At 45.1% G+C, this 20,032-nt stretch overlaps 1 protein-coding gene across 1 annotated transcript in view; it reads left to right on the forward strand.

Annotated features, from left to right (window-relative positions):
- zbtb37 (zinc finger and BTB domain containing 37) overlaps positions 1-20,032 on the forward strand; it is a 79,162-nt gene that overhangs the window by 56,101 nt on the left and 3,029 nt on the right. The window contains exon 4 of the mRNA XM_078534978.1: positions 7,263-7,365. Coding sequence (XP_078391104.1) covers positions 7,263-7,365 — 103 coding nt within the window. The remainder of the gene's footprint in view (positions 1-7,262; positions 7,366-20,032) is intronic.

The following is a 20,032-nucleotide window of genomic DNA, read 5'->3' on the forward strand; positions in this document are numbered from 1 at the left end:
CAAGCCAAGTTGTATCAAACCGCTAAAGAGTCTGAAAGGAATGAAACCGGACCAATCACCCGGTATTGACCCTAGGCCATAAACAACGACGGCCCTGTTGACCCTGCAAAGTCCTCCTTACTAACATCTGGGAGCTAGTGCCAAAATTGGGAGAACTGTCTCACAGACTAGTCGTACTCACGGAATCATATCTTAGAGACAGCACCCATCCCTGGATATGTCCTGTCCCACCGGCAGGACAGCCCCAGCAGAGGTGGCAGCACAGTGGTATACAGTTGAGAGGGAGTTGCCCTGGGAGTCATCAACATCAACTGTGGACCCCATGAAGTCACATGGCATCAGGCCAAACATGCGCAAGGAAACCTCCTGCTGATTACCACGTACTGCCCTCCCTCAGCTGGTAAATCAGTGCTCCTCCATGTTGAACACCACTTAGAGGAAGTACTGAGAGTGGCAAGGATGCAGAATGTACTCTGGGTGGGGGACTTCAATGTCCATCACCAAGAGTGGCTTGGTAGCACCACTGCTGACCGAGCTGGCTAAGTCCTAAAGGACATAGCTGCTAGTGGGTCTGTGGTAGGTGGTAAGGGAACCAACAAGAGGAAAAAACATACTTGGCCTCATCCTCACCAACCTGCCTGCAGCAGATGCATCTGTCCGTGACAGCATCGGTCAGAGTGACCACCGCACAGTCCTTGTGGAGACGAAGTCCCATCTTCACATTGAAAATACCCTCCATCACATTGTGTGGCACTACCACCGTGCTAAATGGGATAGATTTCGAACGACATCTAGCAACTCGAGACTGGGCATCCATGAGGTGCTGTGGGCCATCAGCAGCAGCAGAATTGTATACAACCACAATCTGTAACCTCATGGCCCGGAATACTCCCCACTCTACCATTACCACCAAGCCAGGGTATCAACCCTGGTTCAGTGAAGAGTGCAGGAGGGCATGCCAGGAGCAGCACCAGGCATACCTAAAAATGAGGTATCAACCTGGTGAAACTACAACATAGGACTATTTGCAGGCCAAACAACATAAGCAGCGAGTAATAGACAGAGCTAAGCAATTCCACAACTAATGGATCAGATCTAAGCTCTGCAGTCCTGCCACATCCAGTCATGAATGGTGGTGGACAACTAAACAACTCACTGAAGGAGGAGGCTCCACTAACATCCCCATCCTCAATGTTGGGGGAGCCAGCACGTCAGTGCAAAAGATAGGACTGCAGCATTCGCTACAATTTCCAGCCAGAAGTGCCGATTGGATGATCCATCTCGGCCTCCTCCAGAAGTCCTCAGCATCACAGATGCCAGTCTTCAGCCAATTCAATTCATTCTGCGTGATATCAAGAAAAGGCTGAAGGCACTGGATACTGCAAAGGCTATGGGCCCTGACAATATTCCGGCAATAGTATTGAAGACTTGTGCTCCAGAACTTGCCGCACCCCTAGCCAGCCAGTACATCTACAATACTGGCTTCTACCCAGCTATATGGAAAATTGCCCAGATATGTCCTGTGCACAGAAAGCAGGACAAATCCAACCTGGCCAATTACTGCCCCATCAGTCTACTCTCCATTATCAGTAAAGTGATGGAAGGGGTCATTAACAGTGCGATCAAGTGGTACTTGCTTAGCAATAACCTGCTCACTGATGGCCAGTTTGGGTTCCGCCAGGGCCACTGAACCCCTGACCTCGTTACAGCCTTGGTTCAAACATGGACAAAAGAGCTGAACTCTCAAGGTGAGGTGAGAGTGACTGCCCTTGACATCAAGGCCGCATTTGACCGAGTGTGGCATCAAGGAGCCCTTGTAAAATTGGAGTCATTGGGAACCGGGGGGAAAACTCTCCCCCTGTTGGTGTCATACCTAGCACAAAGGAAGAAGGTTGTGGTTGTTGTAGGTCAATCATCTCAGCTCCAGGGCACCATTGCAGGAGTTCCTCAGGGTAGTGTCCTAGGCACAACCATCTTCAGCTGCTTCACCAGTGACCTTCCTTCCATCATAAGGTCAGAAATGGAGATGTTCACTGATAATTGCACAATGTTCAGCACCATTTGCGATTCAGATACTGAAGCAGTCCATGTACAAATGCAGCAAGACCTGGACAATATCCAGGCTTGGGCTGACAAGTGTCAAGTAACATACGCGCCACACAAGTGCCAGGCAGTGATCATCTCCAACAAGAGAGAATCTAACCAATGCCCCTTGAAATTCAATGGCATTACCATCGCTGAATCCCCCACTATCAACATCCTGGGGGTCACCATTAACCAGAAACTGAACTGAGCCAGCCATATAAATACTGTGGCTACAAGAGCAGGTCAGAGGCTAGGAATTCTGTGGTGAGTAACTCACCACCTGACTCCCCAAAGCCTGTCCATAGTATACAAGGCACAAGTCAGGAGTGTGATGGAATACTCTCCACTAGCCTGGATGATGCAGCTCCAACAACACTGAAGAAGCTGGACACTGTCCAGGACAAAGCAGCCCACTTGATTGGCATCTCATCCACAAACATTCACTCCCGCCACCACCAACGCACAGTGGCAGCAGTGTGTACCATCTACAAGATGCACTGCCGAAACTCACCAACGCTCCTTCGACAGCACCTTCCAAACCCAGGAGCACTACCATCTAGAAGGACAAGACAGCAGATAGACACCACCACCTAAAAGTTCCCTTCCAAGTCACTCATCATTCTGACTTGGAAATATATCACCATTCACCGTCGCTGGGTCAAAATCCTGGAATTTCCTCCCTAACAGCACTGTGAGTGTCCCTACACCACATGGACTGCAGCGGTTCAAGAAGGCAGCTCACCACCACCACCTTCTCAAGGGCAATTAGGGATGGGCAATAAATGCTGGTCCAGCCAGTGAAGCCCACATCCCATAAATGAATAAAAAAAGGTATCTGTGCTCACCATCCTACAATTATCTGACAATGTCTTGATTTTAAAATTGACATCCTTCTGCTCAAATTCCTCCCATGTCCTTGCCCCTCAATATCTCTAACCTCCTCCGACCCTCAGATATTTGAGCACCTCCAGTTCTGGCCTCTTGAGCACCCTGATTTTAAGCAATCCACCATTAGCTGCTGTGCCTTCAGCAGTCAGAACTCTGGCATTCACTCCCTGAACCCCCCTCTCCTCCAATTTTTGAGTTGCTCTTTAAAACTCAATTCTTTGACCAAGCTATCCTAACATCTTGTGTTTCTCGGTGTCAGATTTTATTAAATAATGCTCCTCATCTTCGGCTGCTTTTCCTCATTAAAATGGTGCTATATAGATACAAACTGCTGCTGTTGTATCTCCACTTCACCCCCCAATCTTGTGTGGCCTGTAAGCATATTTCATTGATCTTTACAGAAAGTTTCAGGTTGTAAATAAATGAGCCTGACAGAGATACTGCACTTTTTGGAAGCCTATGATATTCAATACAATGCAATGAGCATCGTTTACCAAGTGTTTGCACGAGATCTGTGCAAGCATGGGCCACAGAGACCGGGTTTTAGTACGTGACATGGTCTGTACAGGTGCTGTTGCACGGATTAGTGAGCAGACACTTTGAACATTCAGGGTCACCAGTTCCAGGACCAACAGCAAAGTTGTGCTGCTTGGATCTTTAAGGAATCATTAGAACTGGACTTGTCCAAAATAACAGCAGGGTAGCTTGGAGGTGAATAAGAAGGCAGGCATTGCCTAGAAGAAAATGGAGTCATCAGGGCAAACCAGCTTGGCTTTATGGAGGAACAGTAGTCTTACCCAGAACACACTCCAGGCTCTCTGACCTGTAATTTCTGGGACAACGCTTTTGTCTTTTAAAGTTTGACACTATATTCCCTTTCTTCCAATCCTTTGATACGAGTCTGAGTCGAATGGCTCATCAAAACAGGAGTAGGCCATTCGGTCCCTTAAGCCAGTTCTGCCATTCAGATCGTGACTCATCCATACCGCGACTTCCTTTTGGTGATCTTCAAAGGCCCTACTCTTGCCTTCGCTCTCTTGTTTCTTCCTGGTGTTTGTGGAGGAAACTGAGACATTAAAACCAAGGCATCTCTGCCTTTTCATGAATGTAAAAGATCCTTCCGTGCCATTTGGAAGAAGAGCAAGCAAGATCTCCCTCATGTTCTGGTCAATATTTATCTCTCACCATCATCACTGAAAACAGATTATCTGGTCATTGATTTAATTGCTGTTTGTGGGATCTTGCTGTGCATAGATTGCCTGCCAATGTTCCTGCATCTTTTCAGTAACTATATACTTCAATGTTTAATTAGTTGGAAAGGGCTCAGGTGAATCCTGAGGTTGTGAAAAGCGCTATATAGATCTTTTTAAAAATGTTTCTTCCTTTGAAGTTGTTCAAAGCCTTTCACATTCCCTGCAGTCCTCATTGTCTGACCACTAACAGTCCTTGTAATCCTACCTATCGCTGAATCGGGTGATCTATAATGGAGAAGTACCCTCTGTGTTGCCCTGGTTCCTGCTATGTGCTCCTTTGTTTCACAAATAGGTTTCCTCTTATCCCTGTGGCATTGCTGCACCACTGCTGTGTATTGAATTTGTCCTCCCTACTTGTGAAAGTCAACAATTTCTCTTGCTAACTTTGTCCCTGTAAATAATCAGCCCAGAGTCTGCTTTCCAAAAGCCCAGGTGTCTTTGTTGCACTCTCCTTCCCCACGGTGGGTCTGATGCCAAACTCCATTCAGGCCACTGTTTCCAAGTTAGGTGTCATGTAATAAACCAGAGTTTATTCAAAGCTCCCCTCACAGTGCGCTCCTGAACCAGCTTGTCAAAAAGCAGCTCCACAACTGTGTTCATGCAATAAGTCTTCTCCCATCTGATTCCTGGAAGATTAAAATCCCCCATGACTATATTGTTTCATCCCTAATCAAATGTTAGGCTCATCCTAGCACAACACACAAAGCTTCTTCCTTTTACTAGCCCCTATCTTCATTCATAGTGTCCTTTTGCCCTACTTTTCATACCGTTTGCATAACAGGCAACAGCCAACCCCCAGCCTATCCTCTATAGTCTGAAGTGTTCCTACCCATACATCTTTATCAAGGCACTGCCCTATAATGTCATAATCTCAATAACAACACTTGAATCTACATAGCCCCTTTAACGTTATAAAATGTCTCAAGGCACTTCGCAGGAGTGTTATCAAACAAAATTTAACCACATATAAGGAGATGTTAGATCAGATAACCAAAAGCTTGTTCAAAGAGGTAGGTTTGAAGGAGCCTCTTAAAAGAGGAAAGCAAAGTAGAGGGGTTTACAGAGGGAATTTCAGACCTCAGGGTCTAGACAGCTGAAGGCAAAGCTGCCAATGGTGGGCTGATGAAAATCTATAACACGCAAGAAGTGGCCAGAACTGGAGGAGCTCACAGATCTTGGAGGCTTGTAAGGCTGGAGGACAGTGATAGGGAGGGGCAAGGCCATGGAGGGATTTGGAAACGAGGATGAGAATTTTAAAATCAAGGTATTGCTGGATCAGGAGCCTGTGTAGGTCAGCGTGAATAGGGGTGATGGCTGTACGTGACTTGGTGCGAGTTAGGATACGGGCAGCAGAATTTTGGATGAGCTCAAATTTATGGCAAGTGGAAGTTAGGAGAGCGGCCAGGAGAGCATTGGAATAGTTGAGTACAGCTATGTTTGACGCTAAGAATCACAGATGATGATGATGTGTGACTTTGATCCAATACTTAGGTCACCTGGGTATCATACAGTTTCACCAACATCAATGTTTGTGTCTTCTCAAATATCAGAGCAGCACCTTTCTCAGCGATAGCAGCTTGGAAAGGGAGGAAGAAAGGAACCTTTTAGTAAAAACAGTCCACTCGTTAATACATTCGCATTTTTGATTCACTTTAATTATGTACAATAATCAAGCTAACCATGTTACTTAAGTTGCCCTATTACTGTAATAATATTTGTGTTGCAGTGTGTGAGCAAGCAACTTAGAAAATTGGCTAGCCCAGGAAAACTGGAAGTTCCCTGCACCCTTCTGAAATCTATGTCGTGTGTGCCTCTCTCACTAATGCAGTAGTGGTCCTAACTAAAGGGACGGTTGCAGTCTGGTGTGTGTCGTTGAATGTGGTATCCATTACAGCCCAGTACGTATTAGTTTTTGCAGCCTCCATTAAAGAGAACATGGACAGGACACTGAGACCAAAGACTGATACTTATGATTTACATCGGTGAAAGCATATTGTTAAATATGGAACCAGTGTCCTCACTGGAAAGAAAAAATCAGACAGTGTTATTGGTGCAATAATTAACCAATACTGCCCTTGGCATTGCTTAGAGTGAGTTGAGCTGTTTTACATGCTTGTACCATGTCATGGAGCAGCTGGGTTTGGCTTCCCATGTACATTAAATAGAATCCTGAATAATAATGGGTGTAGACTGATATCTGTGTGCCATGTTCATTGTGAAGGCTGGACAGTTCAGCTGGTGGAGGATCCGACTTGTAATCTGAGGGTGCTGTTCTCAAACAAACACTTCTTAAATAAAGGTGGTTTGTAAAAGAACCAGGGGGTGATGAAAATTATTTTTATGCAGCAAATGGAAATGATCTGGAAAGCATTGCTTCAAAGGGTGGTGCTAACAGATGCAATAATAACTTTGAAAAGGGAATTGCATATATACTTGGAAAGGAAAAATTTGCAGGGCTATGTAAGAGAGCTCTTTCAAAGAGTCAGCGTGCACAGAATGGGCTGAATGGCCACCTCTTGTGCTGTTCCACTCTGTTTTCTGCTGTACGCTGGGGCTGATGTGATGTGTTCGTGACCTGCGAATTTTAAATATGTCTACCACCTTGTTATTCATGATTGAAAAATTGGAAAGAGTGGCATCTACTCCTGGGAACTTACTTACAATCTTGAGTTATCTGTAACTCCAATGAATAAACTGCGGGTTAAGAGGAGTGAATCTCTCTCCAATTAAACAAGGGTCTGCCAATCAATACACAACTGATGTGAGTAAAGCACAGCAATTGCAACTTGCAGCCTTAAAGATGCATGTAAAACAACACAACTCACTCTAAGCAATGCCAAGGGCAGTATTGGTTAATTATTGCACCAATAACACTGTGTCTAATTTTTCCTTTCCAGTGAGAACACTGGATATTTAACAATATGCTTTCACCGGTGTAAATCACAAGCATCAGTCTTTGGTCTCAGTGTCCTGTCCATGTGCCCCCTAGTATTGGCACTGACTAAACTGTCCATTATTGCTGTGTTTGCTCATCAGGTTTAGCCCATCTGGCAGCGTCGTTTGTACAGTGCCTGAGCGCCACAGAGCAAGGAGTGAGTCACCGGGTAAAAATGAGGAGCGGAAACAGCCCAACTCGCAGGTATTCTCCGTCTGTGATGGTGAAACAATCGTGCCTGTCTCAATGTAATTAACTGCCTCCATCCCACTCTCGGGGTTTTTATTTTGAAACTTTTGTTTCTGATTTCCCCCCCACCCCACTCTACATCTTTTGCTTGGGTTTCCCAAATTGTAGGACAACCCCACTGAGGCCAGGATGTAGGCAGTGGGTATCTGACAGAGATGTGGTCCTTTTTGGTGTCAGTACCATGTTGTGCTGCTAGTGTGTTAGTTGCTGATTGCCTCACAGTGTTTTGTACCCAGCATGTGCTATGTTTTAGGAACTGTTCAATGAGAAAAGGGTCCAGCTAATTTCCCTTCTGCCATCCAGACAGCTGCATGATGTTACAATAATGGAGTTGTTGACTAATCACAATAATCCATCTCTCTCTATCAGTCTACAACAGACTCAGCTATCTGCAGAGCTCGAGAACCATGGGTTCACAGTCACCTGTTCCTGTAACCTGCAGGGCTACGGACCAGATGCTGCAAAGTGGGATTAGGCTGGGTGGCTCGTTTTTTGGCCGGCGCAGACACCATGGGCCGACCATGGGTCTTTCTGTGCCATAAACTTTCTATGATTCTGTGTCATGTCCCAAGTTATTCACGTACTGGAGTCCAGAATTTTTCCTGAAAGAAATCTCATCAATATCTGAATGAATCAGCACTAACCACATTCGCCAAGGACGGCTGTTCCATAGATTGAACATTTGTTCACTGAAGTAATGTGAGTTTTTACAGAGGGGGCCCAGTAGCATGCAGGACACGCTGGCTCTCTGGGTTTTAACTCCACGGCATGCTGATTGCCCACTGGAAAGTCAGCCTCATTGATGGGCTTGCCTTGGAGTCAGGCAAGGGGCACTCAGAAGGAGGCCACAGGACCATGTGGGTCTGAACCCTCACCCCCATGGTGAAGAAGGGGTCCGATCCTGAAGCTGGTCCAATCTCCGGAGGCGGGGCAGTCTGACCCCAAGGGGTTGGGTGAGTATTAAGATGGTCTAATGGTAGGATAACCTGGGGGGGAGTGGGAACAGGAGGAAGACCTCAACCTTGCCACAATGAAACCTGCAGCTGCACTGTATTTAAAAAACCATCCCACCTCCTGGGAGCTGGTTTGCTGCTCACTGAAAGTCGGCGGGTTGGAGGCAGCTTCCCGATGGACTCTTTGTACGTTTAACCCCCACCCACCCATACCCAATCCAGTCCTCTGACCCGTGTGAAAATCCCTCCAATGTTTCCACAGATTTGATTTGAGTTTAGCCCTCTTCAAGTGCAGGCTGTGTCCTCTGGTTCTGATGTTTGGACAAGGTGAGAGAACTTGTCATGGTCAACTATATCCAGTCCATTTATCTAGTGATGTGATCTAGCAATCATCTCACCTTTCAACTTCCTCTTTTCCAGTGAGAAAATGCCCAGTTTACATTACCATTATTGGCCATCCAATTCCCCCTTCCCCTACATTGTTCTGGTTGCTATCTTTATCCTTTCAATAGCTACAAGATCCCTCCCGTAATAAGGTGACCAGGAATGTACACAGTATTGTAAGTGCTGACACACCAATGATTTATAACGTGGTATGATTACCTTAGTGTTTCAACTCGATATCAAGTCTATAATACATCACAGCATCTGTTTTGCTTTCTTCACTGCTGTCAAAGGACTGCTGCAATAATTTGCCATTTGAAGAACCCTCCACATCTCTCTCAATTTCCATAGAAATTATTTTCTTTCCATTTAAATAATAGTCCCTTCCTGGATTTTGTTTTCTGTGTGATGGGATGAATGGCCTCCTGTGCTGTAAATTTTTCCATGTTTCATGTGAAGCACTTTGAGTTTCTCCCTCTTGATTTTCATCTGACATCCATCTGCCTGATTCTCGAGTATATTCCAATCCTGCAGTAGATTATCCTGTTCAGCTTGAGTCTGCCACCTTCATTATCACTGCATTTATATTACTGCTATCAATATCATATCTGTGCAATGTTTAGACCAGTTTGCATGACCATTGAGCAGCAGAGAAGAGCCTGGTTGGCCTAGTCCGAGCTTTTGTTTGGCACCGACAAGAGGACAAGAGGAAATAATGCTGAAATCAGGTGTCATGTGACCACACTGACCAATCAGAGTGGAGTGGTTAGACTTGAGCGTGTTCAAATTTCTCCATGAAGTGACTTGCAAAGCGTGCTGCGAGTACTGTGAAACCTGGGAGAAAGTTAAAAGTGCTGCCAATCAGAGAGAAGATGAAGGTGATGGAGCAAGTGGAAAACCATAGCGTGAGGCCGAAAGTGGACATCATGAAAGAGTGGGAAATTCTGCCATCAAGTTTGTCCACCATTCTGAAAGCCAATTAGAACATCTTGGAATAGGTCAACAAAAAGGAGAACAGCTGACTATCTCAACGTCGAAGAAGCTCTGCTAACGTGGCTCAAGCAGCCTGAGCAGAAAACGTGCTAATCTCCGATCCAATCCTGCAGGAAAGGGGAGTCATCCTGGCAAAGGAGCTGGAATATGTGGAGTTCGTCTGCGATGGATGGCTGGACTGATTCAAAACAAGGTACAGCATCATCTTCCGCGCGGTAAGCGGTAGTTATGACAACGATAACAGATGATTGTGTCCAGAACAGTCTCGTCCGTGTCTTAGACAAGTATGCACAAAGAGATCTTTTTAACACGGATGAAACCGGGCTGTTTTACTGTCATTTGCCAGACCATTCTTTTTTACACGTGTCCTCCTTAAACATTAATGATGGAAAGCTGGGCAAGGAACACATCATTGCAATGGTGTGCACCAACATGGATGGCACCAAAAATCTGCCGCTTCTCATGATAAGAAAGTGCAAGAAGCCACAGTGCTTTGCGAAAGTCACGACACTACTTATGCAAATAAAATCACCTGAAAGACCTCCAGCAATTTTGAGACGCGGATCAGGAAAGTGGATAAAACATGCCAAATGTAAAAGAAAAGGAAGATTGTCATCATTACAGGCAACTGCCTCACACACCCCGACATCACTGGCCAGAAAAGCATCAAGCTGATGTTCTTGCCTCCCCAACATCACAGCCAAGTGCCAACTAATCAATCGCGATTACTGATGGGAGCTGATTTCTCAGCTTAACGAGGCCATCGGTAAGAAGCCGGACTACAATCCCACTGTACTAGAGGCCATGTTGATGCTGACAAAGGTGTGGAAGATGGTGAAGGAAGCCACAATCTCAAACTGCTTCAACCGCGCTGGGTTCAAACAGATCACGGATGAGGAAGAGCATTGTGATGCCAACCAACCCAACGGCGAGGCACACTTCGCTCGCCTCGGGAGACTGTTATGGAGATTCCTGACAGAGACAACCGTGGAAACTTGCGCGGAGGCGGACGATGCAGCATAATGCATGATGGAAGTGACAAATGATGCCATCATAAATACAGTGTGTTCTTCAGCCATGGAAGCTGATGACCTTGAATATTCCGAAGACCAACACCACTTGTTTCCCTGGCTGATGCCATGAAGGCTGTGGAGATGCTCTCAAGATTTTCAAACTGCAGCATGAAAACACAGAAAACAGGTTCAATTGCATTGACAACATGGTGGACTCTATTGCACACATCCAAAAAACAGCACGCTAATCAAAAAAAACTACAGAGTTCTTGTGGTGCTAAATCCCGGCCTTCTTCAAGGCCAAACCCTGGCGTTTTATGAGGGCCTTTATATTGTAAAGTATGAACAAGTAGTTCATAACCCAGTGGTCGGTAGTGGGACCCTTGCTTTTCTTGTTATATATTAATGATCTAGATCTTGGTGTGCAGGGTACAGTTTCAAAGTTTGCGGATGATACGAAGCTTGGGAGTGTTGTGAACTGTGAGGAGGACGGTGTAGAACTTCAAAAGGACACAGACAAGTTGGTGGAGTGGACAGATAGGTGGCAGATGAAGTTCAATGTGGAGAAGAGTGGGGCGATGCATTTTGGTGGGAAGAACATGGACAGGCAATATAAAATAAGGGGTGACATTTTGAAGGGGATGCAGGAGCAGAAAGGCCTGGGTATATATGTGCATCAATCATTGAAGGCAGCAGGACAGGTAGAGAGAGCAGTTAATAAAACACATAGTATTCTGAGCTTTATTAATGGGAGCATAGAGTACAAGAGCAAGGAGGTTATGCTGAATTTATATAAGACACTCGTTAGACCTCAGCTGGAGTATTGTGTACAGTTCTGGGCGCCACACTATAGGAAGGATGTGAACACATTGGAGAGTGTGCAGAAGAGGTTTACAAGAATGGTTCCAGGGATGAGAAACTTCAGCAATGAGGATAGATTGGTGAGGTTGGGACGTTCTCCTTGGGGAGAAGAAGGCTAAGAGGAGGTTGATGGAGATGTTCAAAATCATGAGGGAGCTGGACAGAGTAGATAGGGAGAAGCTGTTCCTGCTTGTAAAAGAATGAGAGGGCATAGATTGAAAGTGATTTGCAAAAGAAGCAAATGTGATGTGAAAAAAAACTTTTTCACACAGCGAGTTGTTCAAGTCTGGAATGCGCCGCCTGGAAGTGTGGTGGAGTTAGGTTCAATCGAGGCATTCAAGAGGGCATTAGATGATTATTTGAATAAAAACAATGTGCAGGGGTACAGGGAAAAGACAGGGCAATGGCACTAGGTCATAATGCTCATTTGGAGAGCCAGTGCAGACACGATGGGCCGAATGGCCTCCCTCTGTGCCGTTAAAATTCTGTGAAGTGGAATAAAGATTTTTTTAACTCTTACTGGGTTTTTACTCAGGTTTTGAATCTGAAAAACAGAACCTAAAACAGTTTTAAGTGTGCGAAGCATTTTTAGGCATAATGATTAACATGGAGATGCATTCATGTGGCAAAGTGTTGTCTCCCCAGCTATCACAAAGCTCTGTTTACCCTCAATTTGAAGGCGGTTTCCCTGGGATTTGACTCATCGAGAGTTCATTCTGTTTTAACTGAATGGTATAGGAATAAATAAAAACAGAATGTGCTGGAAAAACTCAGCAGGTCTGGCAGCATTTGTGGAGAGAGAAACAGAGTTAACATTTTGAGTCCATGATATTTCATCAGAACTGCAAAAAGTTAAAGTACAGAAACAGTGGGAGGGAGGAAAGAGCAAAAGGGGAGGTCTGTGACAGGGTGGGAGACAGGAGAGATTAAATGATAAAAGGGATGATGGTGCAAGGCAAAAGGCGATGGTAATGGGATAAGTAAAGAGATTAAAGTTGTGTCTAGAGGAGGTGTAAATGAGAAAGGCAGAAGCATTGCCCACAGACGCCATCCAAAAACAAACCAAAAAATGGGAGCTGTGGTTCTGATCTGAGAAATCAATGTTGAGTCCGTAAGGTTGTAAAGTGCCTAATCAATAGATGAGATACTGTCATTAGAGCAGTGTAAAAGGCCAAGGACAGGAAGGCCAGAGTGGGTGTGGGCCATGAGTTAAAATGACAGGCTCAGGGATCAAGCTTGTTCCTCAAAGCAGTCACCCAATCTTTGTTTGGTCTCCTCAATTTGGAGGAGACTGCTTAGTGAGTAGTGAATACAGTATACTAAACTGAAAGAAATACATAAGAGTTCACTCTTTCCCCCGAAAGGAATGTTTGGCACCTTAGATGGTTGGAGGTGGGGAGGTATAAGGAGCAGGTGTTGCATCTCCTACACTTGCTTGGGAAGTGGAAGGGGTGTTGGGTCGATTGAGAAGTGGACCAGGGGATCGTAGAGGGAATGGTCTCTTTGGAATGCTGAAAGGACAGGGGAGGGGAAGATGTGTTTGGTGGCAGTGTCTTGCAGAAGGTGGCGGAAATGGCATTGAATGTTGAATGTGGAGGCGGGTGGCAAGGGGTACCATTTTGCAGTTCTGGAGGGAGGGGAGGATGTCAGAGTCGAACCGGGGTTAAATTAGTTAACCTCCAAAAACGGGCATTATGATCGAAAAGTGCTAAACTCGCCCCAGTTAAGTGGAATGCTGGCCACAACCTTGTGCTGCCTGCACATTTTAATGAATTCTGCATGCAACCAATGCCCCCAGTACTATTCTTGAGTTGCCTGCATTAGCACAGGGCCAACCTACCAGCTCTTAAAACTAACTTTCACCTCTTAAAAATGAGGAGCATTGTGGCTAGGGTAGGTAATGGATCTCATTCTCCAATTGAATCTGACCTAGAAAAGATTGTGGAATGGCTGATTGTGCCAGAGAGCAGGTAACCAGAGCATGGAGGAGGTAGAAAGGAGAGCAGAGATGTTCTGGGTTCCCAGGAAGGTAGGAGGCCCTAAAGACACATGATGAGAAGGCAATAGAAACAGTTAGTCCTGGAGACCAGAGGCAGCAGTCTGGCCCAGAGGCAGCAGTCTGGCCCAGAGGCAGCAGTCTGGCCCAGAGGCAGCAGTCTGGCCCAGAGGCAGCAGTCTGGCCCAGAGGCAGCAGTCTGGCCCAGAGGCTCTAGATGTGGTGCTGTAGGAAGTTGAATGATCTCACACAAGTGGCCATGGTTAGTGAATGCACCTTCAAATGCAACATCTCGCCAACTGCACCACAAGCTTCAACCACTGCTCAGTTCACCACGACTCAATATTCACCTAAAACTAATCTCTATCTATCGGGACTCAAACCTAACATTGATATACCTCACCTCACCCAGTTTGCATTGTTGCAAGTTTCACGCCCACATTTCACAGTTTGCATACAGGCAGCTATTCAACCATGACAGCCACACCTCCCAAGCAGACTGCACAACACTCGCTGACACAATTTCCTCTTTCTTGCAGGAAAGCGTGGCACATAACCAGAGGCAGAAAAAGCTAACTGAAGGGGACAGGTATGCCTGCATTATCTTGCCTGCATGGAGGAGTCAGAGCTGACCATTGTGGAAAAGATCATCAAAGAGGACATGGCCACCAGTGGGGTTGAAATCATTGAGGATATCCATATAACTAATCCTCCTTCCCACATCTCACTTTCCCTTCATCCCTTAATCCCTTCTGATTTACAAACTGCAAATGGTGTAAACATGCATGCACACCTTTCTCCTCTCCCCTCAACACAATCCACCCCTTGTCCCTTTATCATTTTAAATACCCAAGAGCTGCAGCCTAAACCCCACTGTTTAAAAAAAGGAGGGAGAGAAAAAACAGAATTACAGACCAGTTAGCCTAACATCAGGAGTGGGAAAAATGCTAGAGTCTATTATAAAAGACATGGTAACAGAACACTTGGAAAGCATTAACGGGCTTAGACAAAGTCAGCATGCAATTATGAAAGGGAAATCAATTTATCTAATCTAGTGGTGTTCTTTGAGGATGTAACTAGTAGAATAGTTAAGGGAGAACCAGTGGATGTGGTGTATTTGGATCTCAAGAAGGCTTTTGATAAGTTCCCACATAAGAGGCTAGTGGGCAAAATTAAAGCACATGGGAATGGGGGTAATATTGGTTAGTAGTAATTGGTTGACAGACCGAAAACAGAGACTGGGAATAAATGGGTCTTTTTCCAGGTGGCCAGGCGGTGACTAGTGGGGTACCACAGGGATCAGTGCTTGGACCCCAGCTATTCACAATATATGTAAATTACTTGGATGAGGGAACCAAATGCAATATTTCCAACAAAAACAGAAAATGCTGGAAAAACTAACAGCATTTGTGGAGAGAAAGACAGAGTTAACGTTTTGAGTCTGTATGACTTTTCTTCAGAGCTAAAGAGAAGTAAAAATGTGATGACATTTCATCAGGAAGACAATGAAGAAGTCACATCGTCACTGGATTTCAGTTACAGTCACCAGCTCAGATACTGATACAATGTGAAAGTTAGAGAGCTTAAATGCTGCATCTGTACATGGTGAGATACTGCGCACAAGTGCATTGCAGCCAAAAGGATGAGGTCATACACTGTAGAGGACTCAGAAAAATGGTCTTCGATATGCCAGGATACAGAAAAGACTAATGGGTGTACACTGTTAAATGCTTGGTGCAGTGGGAAGCCTGCCAGAGTGAAAGCATTCACTATCATGGAGCTGAGAGAAATCCAGCACCAATTTGGCACAGGGTTTTACACAGAGCTTGGAACCGCATGCAAAGAGTGGTCAACTCCCATCAACTCATTCGTGCTGTAGCATCTGATGGTTGATGTCTCAGTTTCCATTGCAGCACAAGCACCAACCACTCAGTGGAATTCCTTTTGGTTCAGGTACATGGCAGAGTTTACATGAGGTGCATACAAAGAAACATGTGTGCACTCATTGGCACCTTGAACCATGGGGAAGTCTACAATCCTTGCAAGTCTTCGTGCTCGCTCCACCAGCTTCTCTCTGGCAGAGTCTCCCTCTCTCTCTCTATAAAAAGTCTCAGTGACTATAACTGACCTCCCTTATGCAGCAGTACCCTACACACAGCGACATGTTCCTAATATCTCCAGCAGAGAAGGAACCAGACACATACATTCAGACCCCAAGTCACCTTGGCAATACAGTCCTTGTCCTCCTCTGAGGGTAGAGTCATGGCTATAGCAGTTGTCCTTGAATCCCAGATATCTCAAATGTTGGTGTCGATGAAGTTCAAGTATGAGAATAGCTTCCTGAAGTTCCTGAGCAGATATCACCTCTCACCGAGAACCCTTCTCACCCACCCCGCCCCTTCTCTCAATCTCCAAATCAAGCTCGATGCCAAGAGGAAAGCCTCGTGAACCCATATCTGGCAGCAACTAATTTGTACAGGGCACCTACCAGACCATTTCCTGTGTATTCATGAAACTCTAACCAACTATAGAAAGTACCCAAAACTCATCAAATAGTAGCAACAACCAGAAGAAATTAACCATCAACTAACTTGTAAATAGTTAATAATCCTTTTAAGTAGTGCTGATGGGAGGTAGTCATGTCATTTAATAGCACGTTCAGCTGTTCAACATGAAGATAGGGAGTAGGCTGGAGCATGAAGCTCCAAAATGGTAATGTTGGCAGCAAATCAGCTTTGCACACTGCTTGACATCATGATTTGTCTGCTGCTTGCTGGCAGACATTAAGCTGTGAACACACTAACCCCTTTATCAATCTAGGATCTGGCACATTTCACCTCAGAAGTGAGTACGTGCTTGCTGCAGATGCTGCTGAGCCCAATTGTTCCCCTGTTCTCCTCTTTTCTTGCATTGATGCAGTGCCTTTCTTTCATGACCTCCCAGGACGTCCCAGAGTGTCCTACAGCCAATTAAGTGCTTATTGAACTGCATTCTATTGTAAGAAACATGGCAGCCAAATTGCGCATAGCAAGCTCCCACACAAGCAATGAGATAATGGCAGATAATCTGTTTTAATGAAGTTGGTTGAGGGGTAAATATCGAATACTGCCGTGGGATCTTTTACATACGGCTGGAAGGGTAGACAGGCCTCAATTTAACATCTCAACTGAAAGACGGTGGCTGCATCAGTGCAGCATTCCCTCGGTAGTGCACTGGGAAAATATGTGCTCAAGTCGTGTGTAAGGAACTATAAGTCAGTTTAGAAGAAGTGACCTGTTGATTAAAGACTGATGCAGTGGTTTAGTTAGTCGGCAGTACACCTAATTCAAAGATATTTTGATGCCGGTATTTCAGATAACTTTAATAAGCTAACAGAAGCAGAGTATGAAATGCTATAGACTTTTGCTTCAGTTAGTAGAAACGCAATAAGAGTGAAATGAATAATTTCACGAAGCTGAGACCTATGGGGGAAAAAATTCTTTCTCAGGATGTGGGCATCACTGGCCAGGCCAGTGTTTCTTCCCCATCCTATTTGCCCTTGAGAAGGTGGTGGTGAGCTGCTGCCTTGAGACTGCTGAAGGCCGTGGTGTAGGTACACCCACAGTGCTGTTAGGGAGGGAGTTCCAGGATTTTTATCTAGCGACAGCGAAGGAACGTGATGTAGTTCCAAGTCAGGATGTTGAGTGGCTTGGAGGAGAATTTGCAGGTGGTGGTGTTCCCATGCATCTGCTGCCCTTGTCCTTCTAGGTGGTGCGTGTTTGGAAGGTACTGTCGAAGGAGCCTAGGTGAGTTCCTGCAGTGCCTCTTATAAATGGTACGCATTGCTACCATTGTGCGTTGGTGGTGGAGGGAGTGACTGTTTAAGATGGTGAATGGGGTGCCGATCTAGCAGGCTGCTTTGTCCTGGATGGTGTCAAGCTTCTTGTTGGAGCTGCACTCATCCAGGCAAGTGGAGAGTATTCCATCACACTCCTGATTTGTGTCTTGTAGATGGTGGACAGGTGGACAGAGTCAAGAGGTCAGTTACTTGCTGGTGAATTCCCAGCCTCTGACCTGCTCTTGTAGCCACAGTATTTCTATGGCTGATCCGGTTCAGTTTCTGGTGAATGGTAACCCCACCCCCCCTGCCCAGGATGTTGTTAGTAGGGGATTCAGCTATGGTAGTACTGAACGTCAAGGGGGGATGGTTAGATTCTTTTTTGTTGGAGATGATCAAGGCACTTGTGTGGCCTGAACCTTTTTTTTGCCACTTATCAGTCCAAGTCTAAATGTTGTCCAGGTCTTGCTGCATATAGCACAGACTGCATCAGTATCTGAGGAGTCGCAAATGGTGATGAACAATCTGTAATTATCAGCAAACATCTCCACTTTTCACCTTATAGTGGAAGAAGTATTGATGAAGTAGCTGAAGATGGTTGGGCCTAGATCACTCCACTGAGGAGCTCCTGCAGTGATGTCCTGGAGTTTTGAGATGACTGACCACCAGCAACCACAACCATCTTCCTTTGTGTTAGGTGTGACTCCAACAAGCAGAGAGTTTTTCACCGATTCCCATTGACTCCAGTTTTGTTAGGGCTCCTTGATGCCACACTCAGTCAAATGCTGCCTTGATGTCAAGGGTAGTCACTTTCGCCTGACCTCAGGAGTTCAGCTTTTGTCCATGTTGGACCAAGCCTGTAATGAGGACAGGAGCTGAGTGGAAGCTGAATTGAAAGTTTTTGATAAGGGACAGGCTCATAATTTTCCACTTATATGGAGTTGTATTAGATAAAGCAAAAATTGTGTGGATTGTCTCACAGAATGAGTTAATAAAAAGGTATGAAAAGTTGATTTTGGAACAGATGCTTGGGGTATGATTTGGGTCTGATCAATCTGTAATACATACCAAGCTCAAAACTGTAATGCATTTGAATCCTCTGATTAAGCTTGCAAGGTTTGATTGTAAGTACTTCTTTTAAGTGTATGCTTAATTACTGTGCGAAAACTAAAATACTGCAGATGCTGGAAATCAGAAATTAAAAACAGAACATGCTGGAAATGCTCAGCAGGCCGGGCAGCACCTGGAGAGAAAAACAGAGTTAATGTTTCAGGTCGATGACTTTTCATCAGCGTGTTACTATTTACTGAACAAATCTGTGATACCTGATATTCAAGTGAACTCCAGTAATTTGAGTTAGTAAATTATAAGCAGGAACATATACATTTACCCTCTCCTCTAACAGCAGATGGGGAAGTTCATTTAAAATGTCAACAGGTTCTGTAATTCTTTAAAAGTTTATTTTGTCCCTTATTTATGCTGCCTATTTGTCAAAGAACGTATTTGACCAGTGATTCTGCCAGCTTCTTCCATAGGTACTGAACTGACCTGAAAGGAAATGTAAGATTATCTTCCTTCCAGAGCGGACAGGCCCACTTCTGTCTTGCTGTCTGGCCATCCCCTCTCCTCCATTCCTCCCCAAAACAGACACGTGATTGCATCTTTCTTACTGGCATCCAGCAAAATATTTGCATCTTCACTTGAACCAAACTATCCGTGTGCACGCATCGTTAATAGCACATTACAGTTCGTGCTTTCCTACACAACATTTGTTCTTGTATTCATTGCTAGACTATAGTTTCTGTAAGCGGACCCTTGAATTGAAAACTCAATATTTATTCACTAGCCTGTACTTTTTAGTACACCATGTTTAACAACTTTTGATCAGGTTAAATAACTTATTACAGAATATGAGATGCCTACCATCTTCTCATAACCTTTGAAAGTGGAGGATAACCCACCATTAGGCCAATGCCTGCAGGCTAAATTACTTGGTAGGATTTATTTATAGACAAAATCATATACAGAAGCTAAGATACAACAAATGCTTAAAGCCCAAAAGTCTTGAATCTCCTTTCAGTAAGTTCCTGAAGATGGAATCTCTGGTGGTAGGTTATGTGGGAGGAGTTTGTCTTATGCCTTCTCTCTTCATGGGCAATAGTTTCTCCACCTGGAGTTGCCTATTTCCCAAAAAAACCCTGGAATGCCATGTCTGCACTGTAGTTATTTATTTAGCATGTGCATAATCTCAGAGCCTTTTCAGTGGCTGGATGGATTTCTTTAAGACCGCCTTCAAGTTTAGTCAGCAGACACTCCTCGACAATGTGAGTCATTGTTTGGACTGCACCACAGCTGCAAGTGGTTAGTCTTGGCGACCCCACTGATGTCGTGGGTGCTGCGCACAGTCTTTGGCCAGTCTGGAAATGGTCGCCATGGGAGACCAGAGCCGGGCAGGCGATCAGTAGGGTGCACTGCAGTAATGAACCAGAACTAAATACTGTACATACAAACCGATTTCTCCAAAAGGAGCAAAAAAAATAGGGCTGGCTGAGCAGGTACATAGTAACAAGAACAATAAACACATCACTGCCCACACCAATCAGGC

This window comes from Cetorhinus maximus, unplaced genomic scaffold, assembly GCF_964194155.1.
Source record: "Cetorhinus maximus unplaced genomic scaffold, sCetMax3.hap1.1 HAP1_SCAFFOLD_182, whole genome shotgun sequence".
Classification (NCBI taxonomy): Eukaryota; Metazoa; Chordata; class Chondrichthyes; order Lamniformes; family Cetorhinidae; genus Cetorhinus; species Cetorhinus maximus.